The following is a 21,171-nucleotide window of genomic DNA, read 5'->3' on the forward strand; positions in this document are numbered from 1 at the left end:
AAGAGCAAGTCCTCTCCAGAGGGTAATTAATCCTTAGTCATTCATCTTAGAAGTCCCAGTTACAGTTAAGGTTAATGTTCAGGTAGCTTCTTTCTATTTTCTTTAAAAATTTAAATTTTTTTTTTTTTTTTTTTTTTTTTTACAGAATGTTATACTATTAATTGCCAATTTGCATATGTGTGCAGCTGCTGTTTTGGCTCTGAACTCAATCCGATAAGCTTGCTGGAGGTATCGCAGAGCACTTGGCAGCTTTCCTATTTGAAAAGAAAGCCTCTCCCCTCTACAGAACAGCTGATCGTCTATCAGCGATAGACCCTGATGGCGTGAATTACAATTACACTACTTTTCACACTAAATCTGGGTGATAGCTACTTGGAAAGAAGTTTCATCATTTTTTACCACAAACTGGAAAAAGAATTACATGGTCATGCTGTGCTTTTAAAGGCAGTTTGGTTCACTTTTGTCTATTTAACACCTAATTCCAAGAAGTCCATAGGCATCCAGAGATCTGAATGGCGCGTAATGAATTCACTGTTTAGATTGAAGATTTTAAAAATCTACCTCAAATTACATTTATTAACAGGGCGACCAGGAAGTGTTAAAGTTGTTAGACGCTTCATTTATTAAATAATTTGTGGGTATTTTCAGTTGTCATATCTAGAGTCATGGGGTTTGCTTATTTTTTTTAATTAGTAATCCAAAACAATGCTACTGCAATTTAACAATTCATCACATAATCTTGGGCTCTTCAGTTCAGCTGCTAATGTTAGATAATTCAGATTGTTATTTTGATCTGTTTATAAATGATTTTGGTTGCATTGTGCTGTGAGGAGAACTGCAGCCCAGGCAGATGATCTTTCTCTTATTTCCTGCATTGCTCAGGATGGTTGAGGGGCCTTCCAAAAAATGCATTTGAGGAGTTAAGTTTAGCATCTAGCAAAAGCAAACGAGTGATGGGGCAGGGGGCACTAATAATAACTTGTTTTGTTATCATCACTTATTTAACGTCATTATTAATTTACATTTCCTGTCTGTTCGGAAAACTGAGGGTCTCTTTGCCAAACTACATTTTGTTAGAATCCTCCATTTCTCTGATTTTCTGGGACGTTAGAAAGTACCGTCTTCCCTCTTCTTGAAAGAATCGGCCAACCATCAGAAAACTTAAGAGACTCCTAAACATCCCTTTTCTTTCCTCTTTCTTTCCTTAGTCCTCTTCCCCTCCCATCTTGACATTTAAATCAATTTGTTGGGCGGGGGGGTTGAAGAACAAGAGTTAAACCCACCTCAGGCTGCAGAAGTGGAACACATTAATCCTGACGTAGTTAACCTAAGAGAAAAATAGATTTTGTTTTCCTTTTTTAGTCGCTAGCTTTATTAGATTTCTCACTCTCACAGATTATCTGAAGACTACCCATTGATTGATCGCCCGTAGAGCTGCATTTGGTGTAAAGAAAAAACTCACAGCTTTATTGGCTCTCAGGAGACAAAACAAACAGAACAAGATATTCATATTAATGCAAACAATGCAACAAATGAGGGGAAGAATTGCCCGGCTGAAGCGAGGCCCGGCGCGGCCACGGCCGGGGGGCTGATAAGGGCCTGGGTGCCTCTCGCCCGGAAGCCGAGGTTTCCCGGCCTCCCCCCACCCCGGGCGCCGAGAGCAGTTGGTCCCCCCGGCCTCCCGCCGGCAAAGGGGCCCTGGGGCCCAGGCGCGCGGCCCCTGCGTGGCGGCAGGCGGCCCAGGCCATCGCCGGGGTCTGAAGGAGGCCTCCAGTCCAGGCCTCAGGGAAGGGCCTGCCTCGCTCGGCCCCTCAACGCCCCGCCGTGTGGCACTGGAAGGCACCTAAAAGCCCTCCTGGCTTTCTCCTTTCCTCTTTCCCTGGCTTCCCAGGGGCCCAATGCCGGCATCTCAGTTTCCCTTTCCGGCAGGGTCAGGGGTGAGAGGGAGGAATTCTCAGGTGTCACCTTCTCACCCGCCTGGAGGCGGCGGCTAGAGAGACGCCGGGGCACTCTGAAGGGGAGGAAGCGGTGTGCCACGAATTCTCTCTCTTAAATGCTCGCGTTATCACGGAGGAGACTTTATAAACACTTTAAACACAACACCAACCATTTTATCAGCAAAAGCGAGGGGAGGGGGGCGTACAGTAAATGCTGAGAGATGTTCAAGAAGCTCCGAGACGTTCCCTGCGGAAGGAGAATGGAAGAAAGAAAATTCCGGACGGAAAAAGAGTAAATATTAACTCCACACCTAACCACTTCCCCAGCCCCAAACTAGGAGAGAATCTGCTAAGATTCAACTCCATATCTAGATAGTCAATGTGATGTTAAAAATAGGGTTGCCAAATATTGCATGGAGCATTCTTAGAGTAAAAAAATGGTTATCTACCTGAAATTCAAAAAATTTAACTGGGCATCCTGTATTTTTATTGGCTAAATCTGTCAATTCTAACTAAAAAATATTCTACTGAAGAAACCATACAAGAAGGAAGGCTCATTGTCTGATGTAATCAGGTTATTGGGGACATGTTTAATGGAACCTTGCCTGGAAAAAGAAATTGAGTTTCTCCTACAGCATACTTTTGTAAGCACATGGTAGGGTGGAGGAGGAAGAAATGACTGAAGCGACTTGGAAATGTCCTTACATTATATTTGAGGAGGAAGTGGCAGTCATTGTTGCCACTTCACTAGGAAATGGAGCCGGGTTCCTTTCCTAAGGTTGGCAGACTGGGTCTGGCCCACAGAAACCCTCCATCCCTGGCCGAGAGAGCGTACCCTAGCATGTCTGCAAGTGGAATGTCAGTTACAGTGGTTCCCATGCCGGCATTAGTGCGTATATTTTTTCTAAACCTTGACTATAGAGCCACGTTACCCATTGGTATTTAGTTTATTTTGGAAAAAAAGAGTTGAGAACTTTAAAGGCAAAGTCTGCTTTGAAATGTATGAAAGGCTTTAACTTAGAAATAGATCTCATGAAATAGGGTCTTGCAGATGCTGAAGGAAAAGGCTTTTGCAATGTCAATGATAAAACCTCAGGAAAAACGCAACAAAACAGTGGGTCTTTGCATATTGAAGTGTGTGTGAGAGGGTGAGGAGTCAGAAGGCTGCCTTTCTGGAGGAAGCCTGCTGCTTGCATTGCTTCCCCAGCCCCAGTTAGAGAGAGCTTTTTCAAGCAAGCTTTATCACCCTTACTGATACTTTGGATCCCCAGTGAGCTAGCCTTCCTTTTAAGCCAGTTGCTTGAAGTGGTCTGAATACACCCACACAGGATGCCCCTTTATCACTGGCGGGTAGAGCTATTTAACAGCTGCAAATGGAGAAACTATTTGTCTAATGAGTGCTGTTTTCAGAGTTGATTCACCAACACTCTCAGGGGAAGATAATATAAGGCCGAGACCTCCTTCTGAGCTGCACAGCCATCTCCAGACAGTGAAGGCCAAATGAAGTATTTGGTTGGTTTAGAGAATGTTTTAGTTCCAGATCGATAGTTTTAGAAAATACATGAGCTCACTTCCAGTTCATGCTGGTTAGCTATTTTTTTTCCCCCAGACAAACTCTAACCTAGAATTCACAGTTAAAAAACTTAGCACTGTGGTTTGGCAGTTATGGTAAGTTTAACTCCATACTCTAGAGGTACGAATCATTTTTTATCTTCTCTCATGTTAGTTTGTGTCTACAAAAATATGTTCCATGACTTGCTCTTCCCTCATTGGAGCAGGCCAGAGAGATGCTCAACACCCAGTGGGTTAAAGTGCCTCTTTTCCAAGCAGAAATGGACTGGGGCCCTTGTCAGAGTGGTGATAAATTGACAACATTGATTGATTGATTAAGATGGAGTCTGGCTTTGTCCCCCAGGCTGGAGTGCAGTGGCGCGATCTCAGCTCACTGCAGCCTCTGCCTCCCAGGTTCAAGCGATTCTCCTGCCTCGGTCTCCCGAGTAGCTGGGACTACAGGCATGCACCACCACACCCAGCTAATTTTTGTATTTTTAGTAGAGACAGGGTTTCACCACATTGGCCAGGCTAGTCTCGAACTCTTGACCTCAGGTGATCCGCCTGCCTTGGCTTCCCAAAGTGCTACGATTACAGGCGTGAGCCACCTCACCTGACCAACAACCTTTAAATATAAACCCCACTCCAGTGTCAGGTAATGTCAGGCCCCCTCCTCTCTCTGTGGTTCATTCTTTTGTGTAAAAAGACTTCGGGTAGGACTTAGGCTTCCTCTGAAACAAAGTACAAAGTCAGTGAAAAACTATATTTTATTTGAGGTAGGAGTTGGTCATGGAAAAAACAATAGATTGAAAAAGACAGGAGAGCTTGAGTTGAGTTCCAACTATTTGAGTAGGTGTGAGGGACTCATTTATTCTCCTTAGATACAGTGGGGTATTTTTTATTGTTTGTTTTGTCCACACAAAAAGAAAGCTGAATTAGGCAGTCTTTAATATTTTCTTATTTTATTTATTTATTTATTTTTTGAGACGGAGTTTCACTCTTGTTGCCCAGGCTGGAGTGCAATGGCGCGATCTCGGCTCACTGCAACCTCCGCCTCCCAGGTTCAAGCGATTCTCCTGCCTCACCCTCCCTGGTAGCTGGGAGTACAGGCATATGCCACCATGCCTGGCTAATTTTTTATTTTTAGTAGAGACAGGGTTTCTCCATCTCTTGGTCAGGCTGGTCTTGAACTCCTGACCTCAAGTGATCTGCCTGCCTCGGCCTCCCAAAGTGCTGGAATTACAGGTGTCAGCCACCACGCCCAACCAATATTTTCTTATTTTAAAAACAACTATTCCTTGAATTATTTTAAAGCGAGAAGTCATTATTTGTACACTCCTTCCAAAGGATATTAACAATATCCATTATGCTTAATTTATTATTCAAAACAAGTTTTTCCTAATAAGCTCTAAACAACAAAGGACACATGGGCAAGTGCCAGGATATCCAGGCCTTCTAGATTCCAAGGGGACATTCAACCATGGGAGATGGGTTAAACGTCAAAGGGTTGCATAATCAGGTGCAGATTCTCCGGAGATGTGTGAGTGACTTTGAGACAGACATACCCTGTATAGGCAAGACAAGGGGATAACATGTTTGAGAACTTCCTTCAGTCCTATTATGGGATTGATACTTCAGAAAAAAGAGGACTACAATAAGATGAAAGCTACAGCTATGCAGTAAATAAACGTGGCATAATCATTCTGAATATTCTAGTGCTTGGTGCACTTTAAAGTGTGTGAATTCATCCATGAGGAGCTCTGAGGATGGAGGAAGTTGGCAATCTAGGAACTGGTTCTAGAAATGACCCAAGAAACTTGCTTCTTTGTATTTTTTCGGTGATAGAAGGTGATGTTTCTTTTAATTTGAGGCCTTCTTCAACTGTAAGCTCCCACAATCTTTGGCTAAACAGACTTCATTCACATTCTGAATCTGGTTTTTGTCTCACACATATTAAATTTTACAAAACAGAAAGAAACAATAGAGCTTATTAGGAAAAACTTGTTTTGAATAGTAAATTAAGCATAATGGAAATAGGCACATGTTTTAGCACAATTTTTTCCCCTTTTATACCAATTGAACATTTACATCTTTTTCAAAGTGCTGTGATTTTCCCCTTAAGTCTTAAGCTGGCACCACCCACTTTCAACAAATGAGACTTACATCACTTGTATCTACTGAGAGAAATCATTGTAATACTGTGGATTCCAAATGCACAGCCTTCCAAAAAAGAGTTTTAGTCAGTCACCCCTAAACTGTATAAATCAAATCAATGTGGCATTCTAAGAATCCAAAGACTACCTAATTTCGAAGACAGTGTAAATCAACTGGCAGCTCTGACTGATTTCAAATTATGCCCTGTTTTCAGAGACAGGAAACCTGTACATTCAGAGGTACACCTGACTACATGGTGTGTTATTAAGAGATACGCCCCAGGTGGAGGAATCTTCAAAGCCAATATATTTTCTTTATAACTGGTGTCAAATTGATGTATATATTAAAAAATCTTGGAAAATGATCTCAAAAAGGAAGTAACAGCCCAATGAGCCATATGTTCAGGGAACCTAACAGGTTTCCATTGGGACCAAATTTCACTTCACCTTTTTGTCCTTATGTGCAAATAAAAACTTATCTGTAAATACACCGTTAAAACAGTCATGCAAATTTGTGAGGTCTGTATATTGAGAGGAAATTACACTAAGCCTATAAAAACCAAGTTATTGGAAAATAAATAATTTGGTGAGATACATAACAACATGGAATTGAACTACATTTATTTGAGCTCTATAGATTCACAGCTTTAGAGAGACATTACTTCTATAGAATTGGTTAATGAAGCAAAGGCTGGTGAATAGTTAATAAATTACTTAATTTTGATGCTGATGGAACATCTGAATCTCCATGTTTACATGAATAAATATAAAGTTAAAATTTGTTTTGCTGATAGATAGGTTGCTATTTTAACAGATTCAGACACAAGGGAATTTTCCAAATGCCAGCTAATACTGTAGCACCGAAAAGTCTATATAATACGCCAAGGGCAGAGGCCTGCTTAGTAGTTTTCCAAAGAGTGGAAAGCAGAAAGCATTAACATTTACTTACACAAAATCCTTTATGTAACTCTTCTAAGATTTTTCAACTTAAAAACTTTAAATCATTTTGTGTGATTTTAGTAGATCTGAAGTTTGCATTCAGCTACTCTATTGGTATGCCTGGGCATATTCTAAAAGGAAAAATGATTCACTCTGTGCACTTGTATAGTTTTTCACATGACTAGAATCAATGAGTATGGTATAAAAATAACAAAATTTACTCATTTTAATTTCATTTTTGTGTACTTTTAGGATATTACAAAGCAGAATAATATAAATGAAACCTTTGTGTATATATGACTGAGCTTTAGCAAACCTTATTTTAAATTGATTTTTTAAAAAGGAATAATGGTGTGTATAAAGTTATGCAAAGATAAGGGTCAGTAGACGAAACAATTACACTGCACAGGTATTTGGTTACTCTGGCGGTCCATCCACGGCTTACGGGGAAGGAAGTTTTATGATGTTTATAAGGATAGTTTATGTAAACCGTAACAGTAAAAATATTTTAATGGTAGGAATAAAAGTGTCTTTTAAGCGCAATAATCAGCTTTTACAGTCAAAAAGTAACAGGAGGTTGTATCAAATCTCAGGTCCCCGCCTGCATCAACAGGTACCAAAGGCTTCTTTCAGCAGACTCGGGTTCCGATGGATTCTTCGTCGGAGGGGCGGCCAGGGCACTGCTGTTTTTGACCAGCTTCTCTCAGGCCAGAGTATAGAACAGAGCGGCCAGGCGGGGACCTGGGCCTCCGGATCTGCTCCTGCCCCCATCTACCCCGCAGTCTCCGCAGCAGGGGGGAGCGCGGCCCGCTTCTTTCCAGGACCTTCTGTCCCCACCACGGCCTTTCGAGGGAACTCTCGAGGCGCAGACGGCCCCTTAGTAAAGTCTTGGGGTCAGGAGGTCAGGCCTTGGAAGCACGGCTAATGTTAAGGCCCTTTATGTGTCTTCGCAGCGATCATTTAAACCGTGGACCGGTCGCTCTACTGAAAGAGGGGCTTCAGGGGTCTAAGGGCCGCAGCGCGGGAAGCGTTGCAGTGGGGTGCTGACCTCGCCGACTCGCCGCAGGCCAGCGGGGCGCGGCCGCTGCAGGGCGGGTTGGGGGCGCCTGGAGGCCTCGGGGTGGCGGCCTCGCTGGGGCGGGGCGGGGCAGGGCAGGGGATCTGCGGTCAGTCCTGGAACCCTTCTTGGCCTTTGTGGCCCTGCCACTCTTTCCAGCCTTGGCTGTCCCTAGCCCTTTCTGAATTCGCCTGGACCCACCCGCACTCGCTGGCCGACGCTTAGATTCACCAGAAAGCGAGTGGGCGTGAGAATGGGGCTCTTCGGCCTGTTCCCCAAGACGTGGATCCTGGAGGGCGGGTCCTCGCCCCACCGCCCCGGGGAGTGGGCGCGCGGTGCCGACCGAGCCCTCGGGCGAACCCGCGCGGGCCTGCGCTCCGCCAGGCCGGCTCGGAGGGCCGCGCGGGGGCTCCCGGCCCGCTAGGGACTCACTGGCGGTGGCTGTGTTCCACTCGCCAGCGGCGGGAAGGACGCGCGGGAAAGCGAGGGAGCAGGAAGCGGGTGGCGGCGGCGGCGCGGGGCCCGCTGGAAAGGAGGGAGCGCCGCAGGCGGGAGGAGGGAGCGCGGAGGAGGGAGGCCGCGAGGAAGGAGGGAGCGCGGCAGGCAGGCGGAGGGAGGGCTGATTAGCATGCAGCAGCGCTCGCGCGCCGGGCTCCATTGTTTTAACACCTCCCCTCTCCTCCGCGCCAATCTGTCACCGTTCAGCAGGCGAACGCTGCTGCCTCAAATGCTGCTCTTCTCAAATGAGACGGATAATTAGTTGCCCCGCACGAATGCCGCACTCTTCTCACCCCTGATTGCTATCACCTTCTTGCTCCTGGCAGTTTTGACACCTCGTAATCAGCCTGCTGCTTTTCTCTTTTCTTCCCGACTTCTGCTCCCCTCCCCCCGCTTTCCTTCCTAGTTTATTTATTTATTTATTTATTATTATTTTAAATGCAATCCCGGTGCCTATTTGGGCGAGTCCTCCGCCGAGTTAACCTTCCGCGTATACATGTGTGCATTTATCTGTATATGGGAAATTGGGTGTCTGTGCGTGAGCCGGGGGCGGGCTGGCAGTTTTGCGGGAAACACTGCTTCCACGCCGAGAGAACTCGCTTCTCCTAAAGATATTTTTGGGAAGGGAGGAGTTGCGGAGAGGGACGGGAGGGGAGAGTTGGGGAGACCTCAATTAATGCTTTAAAGATCTCTTAGAAATTAACAAACTGGGGAGTCTTGGAATCTGCTGTCAGAAGCGTGTTTTCCCTTCTCTCCTCTAACAAGCACTGACAGTCTAATTACTGTAGCTACAAGCAGCTGTCGAGGCAGCAGCCGGGGAGAGGAGGCGCCACAGGCTGGGCGCACCCGGCCGGCCCCTGCGCCCAGCCGAACCGCCGAAGCGCGGCCCGTACTTGGGGAGGATGGAGAGGGGCAAGGCCCCGCGCCCGAGAGCCCCGGCGAGCCAAAGGCGGGTCGGCGAGCCGGCGGACACGCTTATTGTTTCCTAAACTCTTTACCTTGAAGGTTAAAAGATGTGAAGAAAGGAGAGGACGAGGAGTGGGAAGAAAATCTTATAAGCTTCCATCCACCCCTTTTCTACCTCCTAGAGTTCTCCCTCCCTCCGTGTTGGTAAAATAACCACGCAACCCGGGGCTGAGGGGGCGGGGTGAGCCAGGCTGGAGTGTAAGAAAGCAGATGTCCCCGCTGGCAGCAGCCTCAGCCTCCGGGGAAAGCTGCACCGGGGGGGCCCTCCCGAGGACATTCACCTCCCACTTCTCAGGCATCCCGCTCACAACTGCCTCGCCTCGGCGGGGGTGGTTTTTTCAGACTCGGCGTTTCGCGTGTGCAGCTTTTTTACCTGGGAGCTGTTCTTACCCGGCCACGCTTAGCAGATGCCAAAAGCCAGCAGCCCCTGCACGACTCAGTCATGAGACAGAGGGAGAGACCTGGCGGGTGCCCACTCCACCTTTAGAGCGGTGGCCCGCGCTCCCTATGTAGAGCAGGGCGGGGGCTGCTCTCCAGGCCGCCTCTCCTGTGGCCCCAAAGGGTCTCTGTCCCTCACAACGTGGAGCTTAGGGTGCCGCTGGAACCCAAAAGAAAACCGAGTTTGCTAGTCCTGCTAAAAGTGGTGGGGGCGGGGAAAGGATGGGCTGGAGAGGAAGGTCAGTAGTGCACTGAGTCACTTTCTGGGCCATAGACTTTCCTGTGGTTGTCAGCAAGCACTTAGTAGACGTCAACTGTGTTGAGAGGAAGTCTTCCCATCTAGAAAAGGACAGGGGAAAAAAAGAATCCCCTTTCACGAGATAGGTACAGTGGTATATTCTGGCTGGTACACGCTGGGAAGTTTTTATTTTTAATTTTGTATGTGCGTGTGTGTGTGTGTGTGGAGAGGGGAGGCTGGGTGGGCGGGAGGTGGGGGAAGGGAAGAAACTTGGATAATTGTCTAGGCATTTCCATTCAGCCCTAGTGGCAATGAAAGAAAGATGTACATGCCTCAGAACCCTTCGCAGTGAATACCTAATAATTGCTGTCACCTTGGTGAGGAAGATGTCAACATGATGTGCTTGGCACCGGGAGAAGTCGAGGCACCACTCTCATTCTTCCACAAGTTAAAGTTCTTCACTGTGGCACAGAGGTCTGCTCAAATTCCCCCATCCCACACCCTCCAGTTTAAAGCACTTGCTTCAAGAAGGCTTAAATTTTTGAGGGTTGCAAATCAATGCTTACTTCATAAAATGGAAGCCATACCTTAAACACTTTTTAGAATCAGGGGAAAAGAGAAACCTAAAAGGCGAGAATCATAGGGAATAAAAATGAAAGGGAAGTCTCATTTTAAACAGATTTTGCAGCCTTCTGAATTTGGTATCCACTCTCTCAAATGTCTTTCAGTGGCTATCAATCAGGCTGCTAACAATGAATAACAAATTTCTCAACAAGAATATGAACATTTCTAATCTAAGTTAACAAATATGGATAGTCCTTGCAGGGTTTTAGATTTGCTCCCATTAAAAACAAATGTTTCTTTAGAAAGTTTAATTTGAAAAATAATTCTAAAATTCAAAGTGATTCACTAATTGTTAATAAATGTCACCAAATCTGGTCATCACCTTTCTACTAGGTTACTGAAACGAAAACAAGAATTTTATAAACTTCCCTAAAAATGTGATTCCTTCCTTTTTTTGTTTTTTTTTTTTATATCAGGAACAAAGGACACACTACTGATCACAACATAAGTACCTCTTAATATTTATTTAATTTCATCATGTCGCTATACACATAGTAAAATTAAAGCCATGTATATTATTTTAAAAATCTTAAGTGTTTAAATAATTCTACCAGTTGTTTTATCACTGGACAAGAAATGTATTAGGTTTGATATTTACAAAGATGTTTATGTTGTCTGCTATTTTCTATTATAGGTTTATTCAAAGAATATCACCTATAGCATAAATAAATTTTTCAATAAAAACAAACTAAGAAAACCCTAGAAACATTTGACATCACCAAATTCAACAGCTCTCACTAGAAATCCAAGCAATAAACTTAGATATCTGAAATAAACATAAATTATGATTATATAACTAAGTCACATATATAATTTTGAATTATAGTAATAGCACTGTAAACATGAATACAAAGGATTACAGTTTTCTGCAGATTTTTTTTGTTTTGTTTTTCTTCTTTTAGGCTTATTTCTCCTTGAAAGAATAGAATGATCTTTTAAAAAAAATGAAAGAGTTATACAGTAAATCAAGAAAACAATTCAAATAGCTGTGAAACTAGATTTTCCTATAAATGATCTTGAATTTAGTTTACAATCAAGTATTTATAGTATTACAAACCCCAAATCATCACATAGAACTTGGTATATCTGTTTTCAAATGTGTCTTAAGTCTCTCCATTGAAGTGTGAATTAAGATGCCGAAGGAAATCCCCTCTGGATGTAATGGATGGTGGGAAAACTGCTTGACAGAATTCACATACTCGAGGTATATGCAGCTCTGAGTCTGTGCCACTTAGTACCACCGAGTCACCGTCTTGATTAGGAAAGGGCTTCCAAATGGGCTGTAGGAAACAAACAAAAATATCTCTGTTACTTACGTTTAAATTCAAATAGCACTGGACTTCAAATTTGAATTTTTGAATGAGTTATGTATGAGCATACATATTTAATTCCCTAATATAAAAGCAAATTACTTTTCCATGAAGTTAGCATGAGGACATGACTCAATTCTTGGTTTCATAAAGGGGACAACTAAACTTTGATTAAAAGTCACTTGGGACACACACATGCATTTTGTCATATTTAAAAAGATTGCAGCTTTAGCATGCAATTTTTAATACCCAATGATCACAACAGGAGTAGTTTTGGAACAATAGTTAATACTCTGGTCTTTTAAATTAAATTCTATCTTTTCTTTTTTACAATAAAAACCTTAACTTAAAGGGGCTTTATTAATTACACAGTACACAAGATATGATGTGTGTGTGCATTGCGTCTTACTCAAAATCAATTTCACTATTGTTTATAAGCAAGTACAGTGAATACATCATACATGAATCAGCGTTATTTTGATTTTTAAAAAGAAAATTTTCCTTTTAAACTATTGAACAAATTTCACCAATCAGTTATCTTTTATTTGTTTTTAAAAATGCAAATACATACTTAATCATTCAACAAAATCTAACACATGCAGTGTTTTGACTTCTTACTTTGCTTCTGTTATATAATAGGTAGTTTGGCCTTACTCATTCTTGTGGCTGAATAAAGTGAAACTTGTCAATAGCTGCCTGGTTAAAGAATTATGGCAAGTCATAATCTAACAGAACCACCTCCACTATAACCAGCACATAAATACCCTTTCATTACTGCATTTATTCTTTTTTTTTTAAACTTCTAGAAGGACAAGAAATAGCATTTGGCTTAATGATAGCTACACAATAGATGTTTGTTAACTGGAAAATATTTCCTTGAATTGTGTAAAACAAATTATTTTTAAAAATTTCTTTCTTATGTGGACACAGGTAAATTACTCTGACACAGCTAAATTCTGATATTTTAAGAAGAATCACCTAATAAAGTCAAATTTAAAGAGACCCCTTATCCTCCTATTACTAATATGTTTTTAAAGTCACACAGCCTAGTCTAGCACCTGACAAGTGTTACTGTTATTTCCCCTAACTTCTTTCATTCTGGTTAACCAATCATTTACATAAACAGTATATTACTGATGGAAGCATTTGGGTTTCACGACATCACTGTCTTCTTATAAACAGTTTAATGGACAGCTGTGTACAATTGGTGTAAATATACAACGTCTGTCTAGGCACCCAGATACATTCAAATATCAGTATGGAGGACTTATAATAATGCTGACTCAATTCCTTTCATAAGAAATGTCAATTTTATTACAAACATAGTAATATTTAAAACAAATGTTATAAAATTTAGGGTAAAATAACTTTCTTTGGAAAAACTTCTTTGGTAAAAGTAGTAAAAATTGTGAGCATACAAGCAAAAATCTAGTTAGAGTTAACTTGATTCTAATTTTAATGTTTTCAGTTTTAAACAAAAAAGTACAAATCACTGTAATGGGAAATTGATATGGCCAGAAATAAAAATTATTAAAGATAGTCCTTATTTATATAAAATAGCAAGAAATTAAATCAGAAGCAATTTAGCTTCTAAATTTGGTAAGCCAATCTTCTGCTCCCAATTTACCTATTAAGTCCATATTCATTTTTCTCTATTAAGAACTTTTAGTTCAGATTTGATCTCTTCATAGAATTTAGTTGGGATCCCACTCACTGACTCAGCAAAGTAAAAAAGAAAATCACATAGAACAATAATAATCTGATACACTTTAGTCTTGGTTATGATAGCTTAATATATAAAATAGATGTTTAGTAGTAATGATTGATATAAAGTAAAATTTTAAAATATGCAGTCAAAAATTTCACTTCTCTTTGTTACTATCTATCTACAAACAACTCAGGATTTAAAAAAAATTATTATTATTTTGAGACAGGGTCTTGCTCTGTCACCCAGGCTGAAGTGTGATGGCACCATCACAGCTCACTGCAACCTCGAACTACCTAGCTCAAGCAATCCTCCCACCTCAGCTTCCGAAGTAGCTGGAGACAATAGGCGCATGCCACCACAACCAGCTACAAATATCTATATATCTATACGTATTTGTAGAGACAAGGTCTCACTATGTTGCCCAGGCTGGTCTCAAATTCCTAGGCTCAGTCAATCCTCCTGCCTCAGCGTCCCAAAGTGCTGGGATTATAGGCATGAACCACCGTACCTGGCCCAACTCAGGAATTTTGTACTTATACTAGCTTGTATAATACCAGCTTTATTAATACAAATAAAATAGCTTAAAATGTTTTTTAAAAAACTCACTTTAAGAAGTATTCTTTCCATCCTAAACTGTAACATGGTCTTCAAAACAAACTAATTTCTTTGCTTTTTCTGCCAAAATATCAATTATCTAACCTTATGCCCCATGTCTTGTGACAACTCAACACTAATTCTCCTGAATTTTTTAAGCTGAATACTTTTCCATCAAGTTGTAATCACATACCAGCTGTTTCCCTTGCTGTAGTATAGAAAGCAAATGTACAATGCAGGGTGCCATCTACTGAAACATGAATGCACAGACTAGTAAAAGAACAAGCAAGACATATAATAGAGAAAAAAGTAACAAGCATTAGAATTGATGCACTTCACAGCTCCACAGGAATTCTACTTGCAATAAATGAAATTGTTTAATTTGTTTCATTTAGTAGCAACTATAACAGAGACTATGATGTGAAATAAAGTATAATGAACAAGAACATAAGTGAGGTTATAATTAAAACTTATTGTCAGCCATGCCTAGTTTTTCCCACTACTAAAATATACCACAGCTTGACAACTGCCTTCTTTGCATGCTGATTTAAGTCTATAACCTATAAGTGTACTTAAAGCAAAAGGGTATTAACAACTTAAAAAAAAAAAATCTCAAGGCAAAGAGAAATCAGACAAATGTTTGCAAGTTACATAGACATTTACATCAATCTATTTTCGTAAGTTTCTGTTTTTTGTAAAAATTTTATAGTTTTCATTTGCTTTCAGACATTAAACTTTTTTTTAACTAAAAGAATTCATTCTGTGATAGAACTTAAATCTAAAAGGGAGGGCAGGAGTGGTTTGGGGGATATAAGTCTGTGAGATTTAGAAACATTAAATAAAATATCTGATATCATACACATGCAGAGACTATTTTAAAAATATACTAGGCTACATGTTCATTTCCAGATTAGCAAACAAAACCAAAACTAAACCCTACAGATCTATGTACTATATAACTGAGGATATAGTAGAAGTATTCATTGAAAGATAGTTCACTTATGTTGATAAATAGGAATGTAAGATGCAATTATTTACTTAAGATCGTGAATTCTTATAAAGATGAATATGATATACACAAACTATTAAATAAAACAGCATTTGTTTCACACTATGAAATGTAATAATCTCATTAATCCTGAGTAAACAAGCTTTGAATAAGGAACTAAGAAAGTGACACCACAATAGATATGGAAAAGGCTTAACATGAATTTTTAAATGACATAAATTCTAAGGTACTTTACAATAGTTTTACCATATTCAGCTTTTCTAATTTCATGTCATTTATTATAGGACTTCTTTTTCTGAAACCCCTAACTTTGGCTAGTCAGTAGTTTAAAAAGGATGTCTGATAACGTAAAAGAGATGCATATCTGTGCATGTATGGCAAAATGTGTGTTCACACATAATAATATATTTGTTAACGCAAAACAGTTACCTGCTGTGGTCCTCGGATAGCTTTTCCCGGGGAATCGAGTGAGGGAAAAGGTGCATCAGATGGGTCCAGAAGTGGGAAGGTATTTACATATAATGCATTATGGTCTCCAGGTGGCAAACACGCAGCTCTATCCGGAGTTGTCCTGATACAAGTATTTACAAGATTTGAGGGCTTTGTTTTGTCAGTTGTTTTAAGGTTTTGTATAGCTGAAGCTATTGGGTCAATTCCCTGAATTTCAAATAAAGTTTCTTCTGTTTTAACAAAGTTCCCTGGGTTGTCTCTGAACTCCGTATTAAATTTCTCTTGGCACATTGCCTCAGACGTGGCAGGACTAAGGATGCCGGGTCTCTCTGGAGTGCTATGTAAGAAAGTCGAGTCATTGTCCATAGGTGGAAACTTGACATTGAATTTAGAAAGTGATTCAAAAGAGGTGTCTTCCTCATCTCTGCACAGTCCTCTTGGTGTGACACATGTGATGGATGGTGCACCTCTATTTATATCATCTTTAGCCTGAGGCTTAAACAGCGCCTCTTGTTTATCTGTTTTATCCGTACACTGTATAGGCACAGAGCACTGTGTTTCTGCAGGGAGAACACAAAAGAGAAACAGTCACATTCAAATCATTAAAAAAAAAAATCTGTTCAATCAGCTTTGGACAGATTATTATTATTATTTTTCTATTGGTTTTTATAGCAAATGAAGACAACTGGGATATTAAAATTTGCTACCATCTTACACAGAATATTAGCAGTCTCCAGCGGGTGAACTGAAACACAGCTTATTAGTTGCAATTTAACTACTTTGTCTTTTCCTAGGTCTTTTGCTGTAAGCTTTGCATCTTGTTCAGTTACACTGCTCCAAGCTTAAAAACATTTGCTTGTAGTGTATACATTTAAACATTTTTGTCAGTAACGGAAGCTATAACTGTGTTTGCTTAGACAAATAAGTTGTTAAAAGGGAAAATCTTACTAGGTATATCTAAAATTAGGTCATTTATTATTGTCACTGTCTAACCAAGTATATCACTAATCAGTTTAGCCACTGTCTGCTCTCAATAATCCATGTGAAGACTGGTGGTTGCAGGAGTTGGGAAAAGGAAGACAGTGAAGGCAAAGGAAGGATGAAACATTGTGATGCATGTTAAGAAAACTGCGGATGAATAGATTATTTTCTCATCTTATATCTTTTTTTAAAAAAGACCTCTGTAAATAACAGGTAAATATCTGGTAGATGACATAGCCTCTGTAGCTCATTTAACTAGAGCCACTTATCCAACAAATTCAGCTTTCTAGGACACAGTCAAAAGCCAGAAGGAAAGTAGAGCTTCTGAGGAGCCAGAATTAGAGCCACACGGTTCACAGATATGTGAATTTTATTCTTATTGTCATTTTAGATTTATTCTAACAAACCTGATGGTATTTCCCTAGCTCATAGCTGCTTTGAAACAGCAAATTAAAAGGGAATATGAGTTGCTAAAGGCAGACATAGATATCAACAGGAACTAAAAGCATAGGAAAAGACAGGAAAGACAAAAAAGCTGATACAAGAACTTAGAAAACACTACAGTCTAATACAGGGCTAATGAGTGCTCAACACAAAAAAACAATAATCAAAGTACTCTCCATCTTGATGATTCTGAGACACTAGAAAAAGCCAAATTAAACTCCACAATGTCCCTTAAAGAAGGCACTGAAGTTGGTAATGCATGTATTTTAAGGATTGTCATCAGCACTGTTGAACATTCACAAATGGAGACATTACCAATGATGCAAATTTAGGTAGACAGGGTATACAGAACACAAGGTATACAAAGTGTCTGTACAGGTTAGTAGGCACTTAACAAACGTCAGTTCCTTTATATTCCTTTGGTCTTGGCAGTCTCATGACACCTCTCTGTCTTTTGCCACAGCACATTCAAATATAATATTTTTTTTCTGTTTGGATATGTGTAGTATAATGCAACCAATTTCTTTGGTTCATCTTGTTGTATACTTACTCCCTCTCTTTATACCTCTCTTCATACCTCTCTTCATACCATCCTTTCTTACTGGATTATTATAACAGCCTTTAAACTGCTTCCTTGCCTCTAAATTTGTCTCATATCCAATATGTTGTCTTCATTGCAACTTCCCCTCCATCCCTCGTTCTCAGAGTAGTTTTTCTAAAATACTAATCTGACCACGTTACCTTCCTAATAAAATCTTTTGATGGCTCTACAAGCCCCTCAGATCTCAGAAAAGGCTTATCGACTGTTCATTACTGGCCCCGGTCACCTCTCCATGCTCATCTTTCACTCCATACTCTGCCTATAATGAACTTCGTATAGTTCCCCAAAATAGCCACACTCTCTTGTCTTTGCACCTTTGCACATGCTGTGCAGACTGCCTGAAGTGTCCCCTCTCATCACGCTTTGCCCAACTCTTATTTGTCCTTCATATCTTGGCTCGGACATAAGTTTCTCTGGATGACTCTCCCATGACTCTTGGATGCCCTGAGGACTGAAACACTCTGTTATATAGTTATGTGTCGCTTAACGATGGCACATTTTGAGAAATGTATTCTTAGGCAATTTTGTCATTGTGCAAACATCACAGAGTGTACTTACAGAAACCTAGACAGTATCGTCTACTACACACCTACACTATATGGTATAGCCTATTGTTCTTACGCTACAAACCTATACAACATGTTACTGTACTGAATACTGTAGGTAACACAATGGTATCTGTGTATTTCAACACTGAAAAGGTACAGTAAAAATATGGCATAAAAGATAAAAAATGGGTACGCCTATATAGAGCACTTACCATGAATGGAATTTGCAGGACTGGAGGTTGCTCTGAGTCAGTGAGTGAATGGTGAGTGAATGTGAAGGCCTAGTATTACTGTACATCACTGTAGACTTTATGAACACTTAGGTTACACTAAATTTACAAAAAAAATAAAGTGTGCTACAATGTAACAACAGCTACCTACAATGTCACTAGGGTGATATGAACCTTTTTCTTTTTTTTTTGAGACGGAGCTTTGCTCTTGTTGCCCAGGCTGGATGGAGTGCAATGGCGCGATCTCGGCTCACTGCAACCTCCACCTCCCAGGTTCAAGTGATTCTCCTGCCTCAGCCTCCAGAGTAGCTGGGATTACGGACATGAGTCACCATGCCCGGCTAATTTTATTTTCAGTAGAGACGGGGTTTCTCCATGTTGGTCAGGCTGGTCTCGAACTCCCAACCTCAGGTGATCTGCCCAGCTCAGCCTCCCAAAGTGCTGGGATTATAGGCGTGAGCCACTGTGCCTGGGCTGATATGAACTTTTAAGCCCCATTATAATCATATGGGGCCATGATTGTATATGCAATCTGTTGTTGACTGAAAATGTCATTTGGCACATGACTGCTTTTCCAAGTATAACTCTCTTTCTCCCATTAAAGTAGGTTTTTTGAGGTCTTAAACTATGTTTTGTTTCCCTCTAACTCCAGACCCCTGCCCAGTGTCTGGCATGTAGTATGCCCCTAACAAATGAATTCTGAATGAATCTGTAATCTCTCCCTTACAGAGCCTACTATAATAATCAACATTTACCAGATATTCTGTGACTAGAAGTGCTATAGTAATTGTGACCAAGCTTAATTGTTTAGCTGGATTTCTTTAGCCTCTGAGGTTCTTAAAGTCCATTAACTCTCGAGTAGTCATTCTTCCTGGCAGTAGACTTGAAAGTGGTAGGAAAGTCAAGGAAACAGTACTGTTTTTGTAGATGACATTTGCTACTTGCAAATAACAAATCAAGAAAATCAACTGTTGAGGTAATCAGATTCTGTAACACCCGAAGAGGAGAGACTTATCAAATGATCTTCACAAGGAGAACAACAAGGTAAATGCTGAAGAATCTGCTGCTGCTGCTAATGGCAATGACTATTAACATTAATAGCACTTCCACATGGCAAGCACTATTATAATAATTGTATGTACATTAATTCATATAATACTTAAAGTAATCCTGAAGTAGGCACTATTATTATCCCCACTTTACATGTGAAGCAACTGGTTGGAGAGGTTAATTCAAAGGCCACACAACTATAATAGTAAGTGGCAGATCTGCCACTGGAACCCAGGCGACCTAACTCTAGATTTGTGCTCTGAACCATTATGCTAAATTGAACATGTTGGTTTCTAGATATAGAGAGAAGTCCCCAAATTGACAGAAATGTGCTTTGAATTATTTTTCCAGCAGTTGATCTATCTCAGCTTTGAACAAAATGTGGAGAAATCAAACAGCTCTAAAAAAACAGATATTTTCTTTCAGCAAAGCTAGCTGGCATAAAACTCAGCCACATTAAAATAATCTGAGTTAATCTGCTCAAGCAGTGAGAGTTAATATCTATTAAAAAATTTAAACCTTAGATTTCTAATGCTACTAGAAATCTAAGCTGAGACAACTTAAAACTCAAAAGAGATGCATGAAAGCACTTGTCATCCTGACACCATATTGAGAAACATGATCAGGTGAGCAAATAGCTTTTCTATTTTGTCTATTTTAAGAATACTTAGTTTTGCAAGGAAAAAGTAAAATGGGAAACATTTTTAGATTTCTAAATTTTAAATATAGGCTATCCATTTAGTTACTTCTCAGTATAATTACTTAGTATATTGACAAAAGAAAAAGACCTCATGGTTGTTTGTCACCCTTCTCATGGATGTTTGTTACCCTTAATCCTATATTCTTCTTTCCTAATCTCTACTGAAATTGGACACTCCTTTCTGAACCAAACAGTACTTTATTTGAAGCTATGGATAAACATACATTTTATGTTTGTCATTTCTCAAGTCTATTGCCATATGTAGATGAGTAGAAAAAACAAAGTAATAATAAAAAGGAAATGTAAAAACTCTACTAACTCAGTATCTTCAAATGAATCATCTGGTTATTTAAAAGCAAACATCAAACTTTAATACAAAATAACACAGGGACAATACACATACCTTTCCCCAGATATATTATGCAAATCATATTTGAAATAGTTCTTCTATATTTTTATACAGTATAGCATACATACTTGGAAACCATGAATAGGCATCTTTTCAAAAAATATTTTTTCCTTTCTCCTTTTGATATACTACTGTCAGAGCATAATATTTATTTTGGTTTCTCTTTGGACCCCAGCAAAACTTCACTAGAGTCTGTAGCACAAAATATTTTGAGAATAATATATTTATTATTTGTGACACTGTTAATATAAAGCATAAAAATAAAGCATCAGGAAGCAGTTTTAGTGGAGAAGAAATTGAAGTTAAACACTCAGTGTTCTAGTTGACAGATACATACTCAGATTTAGACCTGTGCAATTTAAAAATGGTCAAAGTATTAAGCCACTGATAATGAGGTAAGTTTTCTGTGTAACAAAGAGTATATCACCATTATAATGCCTTGAAAAGATGTTGATGTTCAAAAAAGCATGTTTATGAATTCTAGGTACTACATCTCCATAGCTAGCATATTTTAAACAGAAATAATTCACTTACTTCAGAGGTACCTAGTGACTTTAGTTCATACAAAAGATCAATTTCTCATGAAAATGACAAAAATTCAGGTGAAGAAAAGAGTTGTTTTTGGGGAGGTGGGAGAAGGGAGAGAAAGAAACAAATTATGTCTATCTACAAAGATTGTTTTGCTTCTGTAATACCACATTGTGTAACTTTTCTGAAAATAAAATGGTAGTAGTAG

At 40.0% G+C, this 21,171-nt stretch overlaps 1 protein-coding gene and 1 long non-coding RNA gene across 5 annotated transcripts in view; one reads left to right on the plus strand and one right to left on the minus strand.

Annotated features, from left to right (window-relative positions):
- Positions 1-21,171, plus strand: part of LOC104666031 — a 32,777-nt gene that overhangs the window by 8,549 nt on the left and 3,057 nt on the right. The gene's annotated exons all lie outside the window — the stretch shown is intronic.
- Positions 10,847-21,171, minus strand: part of TANK (TRAF family member associated NFKB activator) — a 112,019-nt gene continuing 101,694 nt past the window's right edge. For all 4 annotated transcript variants that reach the window (XM_010368006.2, XM_010368005.2, XM_010368003.2 and 1 more), the window contains exons 7-8: positions 15,452-16,032; positions 10,847-11,681 (exon numbers count right to left, since the gene is read on the minus strand). In XM_010368006.2, the coding sequence (XP_010366308.1) occupies positions 11,505-11,681; positions 15,452-16,032 (758 nt within the window). In that variant the 3' untranslated portion in view covers positions 10,847-11,504. The remainder of the gene's footprint in view (positions 11,682-15,451; positions 16,033-21,171) is intronic.

The sequence above is a fragment of the Rhinopithecus roxellana genome, chromosome 14 (assembly GCF_007565055.1).
Source record: "Rhinopithecus roxellana isolate Shanxi Qingling chromosome 14, ASM756505v1, whole genome shotgun sequence".
Taxonomy (NCBI): domain Eukaryota; kingdom Metazoa; phylum Chordata; class Mammalia; order Primates; family Cercopithecidae; genus Rhinopithecus; species Rhinopithecus roxellana.